This window comes from Coffea eugenioides, unplaced genomic scaffold, assembly GCF_003713205.1.
Source record: "Coffea eugenioides isolate CCC68of unplaced genomic scaffold, Ceug_1.0 ScVebR1_490;HRSCAF=1176, whole genome shotgun sequence".
NCBI classification, from domain to species: Eukaryota; Viridiplantae; Streptophyta; class Magnoliopsida; order Gentianales; family Rubiaceae; genus Coffea; species Coffea eugenioides.
Genome location: NW_020864332.1, coordinates 24,291 through 32,231, shown reverse-complemented (window position 1 = coordinate 32,231; position 7,941 = coordinate 24,291). Strand labels below are relative to the sequence as shown.

The following is a 7,941-nucleotide window of genomic DNA, read 5'->3' as shown; positions in this document are numbered from 1 at the left end:
AACACAAGCCGAGCGCCCAAACAAAGGGGGGGGGGGAAGGAAGCATCACACTGCTTTGGCATGGAGAGTGAGTTAGCTACCGCCAAATTCCGTTTGCATACAAAGAGTATTCGCCGGCAAAAGCCCTAAAAATCTGGACCTTTCCTAAAGCCGTTCTTTTTTCCTCTCAACAACGTTACCAAAATACTAAAACATCCTTGCATGAAACTATCACGTCTCGATATAAAAATAGGGAGTTTGTATTTAGGCTTTGCAAGCAGTTAAAAAATATATACATATTTTTCGTAAGAAGTTCCAACCCGGAAAAATCAACAAAAAGCAGCAAAATGATAAAGAACGAAAAGAAGAAACCAACAAGCTGCAGTACAAGGAATGCTACAAACAATTGCCCTAGTGCTCTCTTACAACACCCAACCAGAAGATTACATGTTTCCTAGCAAAGAACAAAAAGCAAAGACTGGGAAAATTATATGTTTACATGCTAGCTCAACGGACGACAACGAAATGGTAGGAGCTGTTGTATCAAAAAGGAACCTCAACATTGTAGGAGCAGTCGTATTAAAAAGGACCCCCGGCTTAACAAATGATACAGATCTATATCAGCTTGAGATTCCAGCATTCACAAAAGACATAGCCTTTGCCTCAACAGATCTCCAATTCTGGCAATTAGATGCCTATGCCTACCCTCATCTCACTTGTTTCCGTTGCCTACCTCTGTGAAAAAGTCCTTGTACACTTTCCTCAAAATGAATTATCCTCTAGGAAGAATATCAGAAAATGAGAAGTCATGGAATGGAGGACCTGTAGCAAATTGAGCACAAAAAAGATCTCCAATGTTAACCAAAATACGCAGGAAATGACTTGCAACTTGCAATAGATACTTAAATTGAAGAAACACATTCCCATTCAAGACCATTCTCCTTTTATAGGAAATAGAAAATCAAAAGCTTCAAAGTAGGTTCAGCGCTGCTGCTTAAGGTTTTGAACATACTTGGAATAAATTCTCACCAGCGTTCAATTACCTTCTTGTTCCCCTAAAATATAAAATGGAAGATGAGCAATCATTCTTTTGCTGCCTTCTTTCCAATTTACAGTGCCTGGATCTTGTATGGATTTACTTGAGGGTCTAGAAGGGCCCAAGACGGACAAACATAATGCAGGTTCATTCATTAAACCCAAATAATCACGTGCACGCCCCCAGACTCTGGCATCTGAAATTCGTGAGCGAGCTACCTGCGCAAAATCTATTCGACTTATAACAGCGCAATTGCACTGAGTTTCCAAGCCTAAGCATTAAATAACCTGATTTTCTCACATTAACACCGTGGAAAACAAAACAATAGAACATGAGAGAGATTGCTGCTATCACAATAACAAGACAGACCTTCGCCAAAGATACGCGGGCCCTTGGTACTAAGTCACGATGATAAGTTGCAAGTTTTGCTATAGCAGTCACGACAAAACATAGAAGCCTCGACTGCAATGATTTTCTAAATGTCAAACTACCAGAGCCAAGAGTTGCCTCATGTAAACCCAGACGACTTCCACAACGACAGAAGATACATCAGTCCTTCAATCAGCAAAATGAAAAAGCAATTCTGAAATAATATTACTGTAGATTGCAATTAGTATTATACCTGGAAGAAAGGTTTTCGTACAAAAGTAGTTCCAAGCTTTCAAAAAGTTCACGAGCCGCATCTTTATGAGATTCACCACCACCACCATGCTCACCAATGGCCCAACATAGTTGTAATGCCAACTCAGTCTGCAAAACAATCAGATAGAAGATATTAAATCTAATGCTGTTATAATAAATGAAATATCTTCAACCCTTTAGTGCTGGAGAAAGCGTCAGAGTCAGCTCTCTTACCTTTGCAGGATTGTCATATGCTTCTGCAAGCCTGTCCACTATTGGCTTCTGCAAAGGTTTAAAATTGCATAATCCACATAGAGCAAAATTGGCAACAAAACTAAGAGTGAATTCTAATTTCTCAGTCTAAAAAAAAAACAGATTATCACTTGGCCTCATAATAGAAATATTCCATGATCATCCAATTTAACAATTAATTTTTTTCTCCAAGATTTTTGGCATAGTCATACTAGGTACCAAGCAAAGAGATTTTCTTGTTCTTAATAAAAACATGTTTTCTTGTATGGTTGTTGAAGGCAAATATTTATAGTCATTATGCCGCTTAAAAAGTCATAAAAACCCTGACAACCATCACAAAAACTGTCAAGTACAGGTTCTTTTTTCCTTTTTTCAGATTACATAATAGGCAGAAGTCTTCTGACTCCATCATGACCTTTGAGAATGGGTTGAGATACATCAGAAATTTTGTAGTAAGGCTGAAAAAATAAAAAGCTGAAGGGGAGCAGATTGATGCATATGCATCTTCATGGTTCAACTGATAATCAGGTATGTTTTGAGGGACAAATAGGAACCAACCTAAGCCTAATTGAGAAGCAAGTAATTTTTTTTAACTGAATTCAATTAACACTAAAACACACTAGGAATATCATGTGCACACTCAAATCTGACCAGAAAGACTGAGCAACCTCACAAAATTTGAAGTTTTCAAGGGCACTAGTATCGATAGGTTTATCACGTAGGCTTAGCTCGTACTTCCCAGATGTATTGCAACTTTCAAGGTCCACATTTCAAAGTAAAAATTACTAAAGGATTATTCCAGTCTGGCAGTAAAGAAGCCTCAGAAACCAGTGCCCTTGTTCCTTTTGAGTTTCTAAGGCTTCATATCGCAGACTCATTGAGATTCATTTTTCCGCCTCCTGAGCACCATTCACAAATTTAAAATAACTAGCACAGGTTTTTATTTTTCTAGCTTTTTCTTGTTTTCTTTAGCAAATTGGTCAGTTCCCAAATATAGTCAAACCAAAACAGAAATTCCAAAGCTTTGTTCAAGAGATACACGTTTTGCACTTGCATACCAATTTTTCAGTTGGAGATCACCTTCCTATGAATTTTGGATAAGACATCCTGGTACCATGAATAACAAGCATGGCATTAGATTGATAAATGGATTTAGTTGAAACAATACCTTCAAAAGTGCAACAAAATCAGGAGTCCGGTGAAAGGCAGCTAGCATAAATTCCAAGAGCCTTTTCTGAACCTGAATTGATGGGGCAAAATACAAGATGTGTCATAAAGTTAATCTAAAAAACTTAGCAACCACCCAAGAATATGCAGAATAGAAAAATAAACATCTGTTTGATGACGTCTTCAAAGTAAAAGTTTTTGGATAGGCTCTATGTAATAGATATCAAAACTAGGGGAAAGCAGAAATCGGCTACTGATTAACATTGTTCAAAGTTTGCTAAATAAAATTTGTCCACTACATTTCACAGATCTTGATGTTGAAGAAACTTCCATCATGAAATTTCAAAGCAAACTATTACCTCATAACAAAAAATTTTGTCAGTAAACAAAGTCGAATATCTTGCCATGAGTAGGGGAAGTAATGCGCATACTAAAGCTGCAAGAGATATGCTTCAGGATCAAAAATCAGTTCTATGAATCCAGACATATACAAACTTCAAGAAACAAAGAACTATATATGAAATGCAAGATTGACAGCCAAGCAATAATAACATACAGTCATTCACTTTAGAGATTGCTAGGGAAAAATATGCGTCAAGAAAACGAGGAGCCATCCTCAGTGCCTGTTTCAATCGATCAGATTGAGGAGCATTAATTGCTGCCTGAAGGACTGTAGCCATTGCCGGAGAAGTCCAATGGCGTTCCTGGAACATAAAAAAGCCATTTAATAATTAGTCTCTAGAAGAATCTTTTGTTACATGGGGAAATAATCCATAAAACTGTGAAAATCACATCTCCGTTCCCCCCCCCCCCAACAACAAAAAAAAAAAAAACAAAAACAAAAAAAAACATATAGCAAAAGGCACAAATTCGGCTGTCACTTTAAGGGAACCGGATGAGAGAAAATTAGAATTAATACGAAAAAAAACTTACGGCGAGGCCATCATTCTCATCCTTGAGAAGCTCAAGAAATAATGGGTCAGCTGCTGCCATTGTACTGCTATCCTCAGATTCAGAATCAACCTCTGCATCTCCAATAGTCGATCCAGTATAGGCTTCATCCATTAGCAAAAGCAGCATCTGTGCCAAAGCATAGTGTGCTTAGTCACAGCGTAATGTATAAACTTTTAGCTCTATGTCTCTTAAAAGCTTCAAATATAACCTCAGGAGCTGTACTCTTCTGGATCGAAGCTATGCTGCTACCAACTAAAGACCCAGAACTCCTTTCAACTTTCTCCAAGCCGACAACCAATACTAGTTAAGTAAAAGGGAACATCATAAAAGACTAATTCAAACAGGAAAGAGATGCCATTAAAGGAACTAAAAACATGTATAATCATGACATCCTGAAGCTGTATCAACTATACATCTGAAGGTAATTTTACGGTAATATGAACTCCTCTACTTCCTCTACTTTGCTACCACTCCATAGATCTACCATCCATAGTTAAGGAACAAAATCTTTTGTTTGTTTTCTCCATGTAAAGCCCGGGACAGAACACATTTGCATGTCTATGCAGACTTCATGTTAGAAGATGATCTTACTACACCAATAAATTCATCTTTTGTCATACCCAAGATGAAGAAAAATTAAAATAAACAACACAAAAGGATACTTAAATCATGAAGATAACCAACAGAAGGACTATTCAGGAACACAAGATCATAAAACAATAAGATACAAAAAGAGAAATGGAAAAAAAAATAGCAAGATAATTAAACAGAATCTGATAGGAATAACTTACTAGGTAGGTCGACAAGTGAGGGAAACAATGGAAGAAATGATCCAGGAGATATCAATCCAGGGAAAACTCCTAAAAATGATTTTTCTAACCTGCAATATAACAGTAGTCCATGAAGCTTCTTCTTAACACATCACGTATACAAAGAAAACAAAAAGTAACTTCATTTCTAGCTTTCATTACAAAAAATCAACAATAATAGGTGAAAACAATGACAATGATTTTCTTTCACCTTTCTATCTGCCCACACAGCTCTATCCCTCAAACTAGGAAAAAGAATAGTGAAGAAGTACATGCACCTGATGGGCATATACAAGCTTTAAATTTTTTTTTCACACCCCTGGGCTAATATAAGACTTACTATCATATTATTGTAGAGAACTTTCTATAGCAGTAGTATCTAAAGATCTATAACACCTTTCATTTGTTATGATTTTTGGAGATGTTTTTGTGTGTGCGGTATATAGGACCCAAGAAAATGCATAAGATGTAAACCATCTCAACAGCTTAAGGGGGTACAAGGTGAGCAGCACTATATTAAAGCCAACAAAGAAAACAACTGGTCTAAATAATATTGAATGGGTAACAAATTTCCACAATACCTTAACGTATAATTGGACTCCCAGTTTGCAGAAATTTACAAGCAATTCAGAACCAGAACAAAGAAGGTTTTGAAGACTTACTTCTCTCCGTTCCAGGCAATCAGCTTTAACAGTAATGGGAAAAACTGCAAAATTCATCAGAGAGATTAGAAGACAACTGGCCAGATCCATGTATTCATTACTAGCTCTAACAACCAAACAAATAAGATGAACAGAAATGCTTCACCATAACATCGTAAACAAAAATTTTAGTAATCACATCAGCCATAAAATTGGTCTCAATACCAACATAATACTATCAAGTAATTATATTAGCTATGAAATCAATCTCAAGGCATAAGTACCTGAGGGAGTAAGGTAGGAAAGGAACTTAGAAGCTTCCTCTTGTTTGTGTTAAGAAACGCAAGTGTTGCTTCAGCAACACCAGGGTCTGCAAACTCACTGCAGTAAACATTAGCATCGATTTGATTTACACAACTTTTTGACTTCCTATCAACTAATCATATGGAACAGTGGATGATAAAGAAAAAACAAAGATGAGAAACAAAAGATAAGTTAGCAGCCAAAAGCAGTGCAGAGCCTATGAAGCCAAAACGATGCATACGTGAAATCAAAAGTTATAAATGCCATTCAAACACATAAAAAGAAGGAAACCGTGTTGCCTCATTTTGAGCTAAGCTAAAGGATCTTTTGACTATCCCCATCTCCACCAAACCCCCTCCCCCCAAGTAATTCTGGCATCCACATGAGTCCATCAAAAGAAGCTCTTTTGACACATTACCAACTCCCCTCTTAACATATCATGTACAAACATAAAAGCATCAACATCTCAATCAGGGTTTTCGCTCAACCACAAACAAACAATAAAAAAAAAAACACGTCCTTACCGGCTTAAGCATGAGCGGAAAAATATCCTCAGACTAGGATCAGCGTCATGTAGAACTATATCTCCATGATCAAGGAAAAATTGGAGAATGGCCTAAAATGGAATATGGTTAATTGTAGGAAGTGAAAGTGATATGTCCGCATTAGAATATGAAAACACAAATATTGAAGGAAAACTTAATGGAACAAATACAACTCCAATTCACCCTGAGGAGAAAAGATTCGCTTTTTTTGTTTTTGAAAGGAAAAATAGTAAATCGTTGAGAATTTAAAATTCACAGACAATATGACAAACTAGCTAATTCTCATCAGACTCATTATAGTGGACTGATGCATCATTCTTTTGTGCCTCTGAATTACTCACAGTCAATAATTTAAGGTCAGAAAAAATGACAAACTTGGCTCCAAAGCAAACTTGTGGAAAATTAAGCAGCACAGAAATCATGAAAAAAGAGAAGTTTGAAAATTTAAAACGACAATGTTACTAATAATTAAATACCAGTAGGAGAATGGCGATGGAGGATCGAGACTGAGAAATGGAAGCCACGGAACGCTGAAAAATCTTATTGAAATGCGGATAAACCCTAGCTATTAAGTCCTCCGACTTCTCATTTTTACACAATTCGCATAGCCTTTTCACCTGTAAACCAACCCCACTAACACAAAATTAAAAAAAAAAAATTTTGAAGTTCCGAAAATTACAAAATACCAAAATAGAGATAAATTCCAAAGATGAAAAGAAAAGGAAAACATCTTACGCAGTTGAGCAGAGAAGGATCGGAGACGGGGTCATTAGCGAAGTTGGAATCCCTGGCAATGGTAGATAATGATCTCAGCTGAATTTCCCATTCTCTATCACTCATTCTATGCTTATTTTTCACTATTTTCTCTTCAATTTCTTTAACGAAAATCGATTTCCTTAAACAATCAACTTTTCTTCTTCTTCTGCTTCTTCTTATTCTTCTTCTTCAGTCGTCCTCTGGTGAGCTGATGCGCCTTGTTGGGTTTCACCTGCTATATTTTTTTTTTCCTTTTTTTCTTTTCTTCCATGTTCACTGCAGAATTCAGGATAATATCTGTTGGGCTGGTTGCATTTTTGCGGACCCAACTTTTGGACTACAGGCTAAATTTAAATTTTGGGCTACTTGCAGTTTTCAGCCCTAAATTTGGGCTCTAAACCAATCGTAGTACGGAAAAGTGTCAAGAATTCATACAGACCCGATACTCCATATAACGTTTTTTTTTTCTTTTTCTTTTTTTTTGGGTAGAGGTACTCCTTATAATCTAGCAAGTAGCAACACTAACATTACAATCATTTATTAAATAATAATAACAGAAGCATCAAAATAAATCAGACTAAACTCACATATTATGCAAGATATTTGGTCATGCCTTTTAGCAAAATTTTTTTTTCTTTTTTTAGCAAAACTCTTAATGTTTATTTCCTAGTTTTAGAGCCTTTTGGAACCTGAGTTTTTTGGGAGTTTGTCTAAAACTTTATTGTAGATCACTGTAAAAGTAGTAGAAAAAACTTACTGTATAAGTTTTTTAAAAACTTTACTGTAGCAATTTTTTAAATTTTTTAACAAAATTTTTTTTAGGTGTTAAATATAACTTCCCTCCCTAATTTTTTTTTTTCCCTTTATCCAAAAATTGT

The 7,941-nt window shown here is 36.0% G+C and overlaps 1 protein-coding gene across 2 annotated transcripts; it reads right to left on the bottom strand.

Moving 5' to 3' along the window:
* Positions 1-327: 327 nt before the first annotated feature.
* On the bottom strand, positions 328-7,315 carry LOC113758341 (AP-5 complex subunit zeta-1-like). 2 transcript variants are annotated; one of them, XM_027301256.1, is made up of 16 exons: positions 7,043-7,315; positions 6,784-6,924; positions 6,287-6,378; positions 5,744-5,840; positions 5,481-5,524; positions 4,801-4,889; positions 4,218-4,309; positions 3,989-4,135; positions 3,612-3,759; positions 3,415-3,491; positions 3,057-3,128; positions 1,871-1,918; positions 1,638-1,765; positions 1,385-1,541; positions 1,009-1,233; positions 328-801 (listed from the first exon to the last, which is right to left on the bottom strand). In XM_027301256.1, the coding sequence occupies exons 1-15, from the start codon at positions 7,145-7,147 to the stop codon at positions 1,015-1,017; spliced, it is 1,656 nt and encodes a 551-aa protein (XP_027157057.1). In that variant the 5' UTR covers positions 7,148-7,315; the 3' UTR covers positions 328-801; positions 1,009-1,014. The 2 variants fall into 2 exon arrangements, with proteins under 2 accessions (XP_027157057.1, XP_027157055.1); XM_027301254.1 differs by having other exon boundaries at positions 1,023-1,233; positions 7,043-7,313.
* Positions 7,316-7,941: the final 626 nt, after the last annotated feature.

Bases quoted from the DNA above. Each gene is read 5' to 3' on its own strand.
- LOC113758341 (XM_027301254.1), bottom strand. From the start codon at position 7,147: ATGAGTGATAGAGAATGGGAAATTCAGCTGAGATCATTATCTACCATT. The intron at 3,760-3,988 runs GTAAGTTTTTTT...TTTATGTTCCAG, and splicing joins ATGAGAATGATGGCCTCGCC to GAACGCCATTGGACTTCTCC. The intron at 1,542-1,637 runs GTATAATACTAA...TCGTTGTGGAAG, and splicing joins TACGAAAACCTTTCTTCCAG to TCGTCTGGGTTTACATGAGG.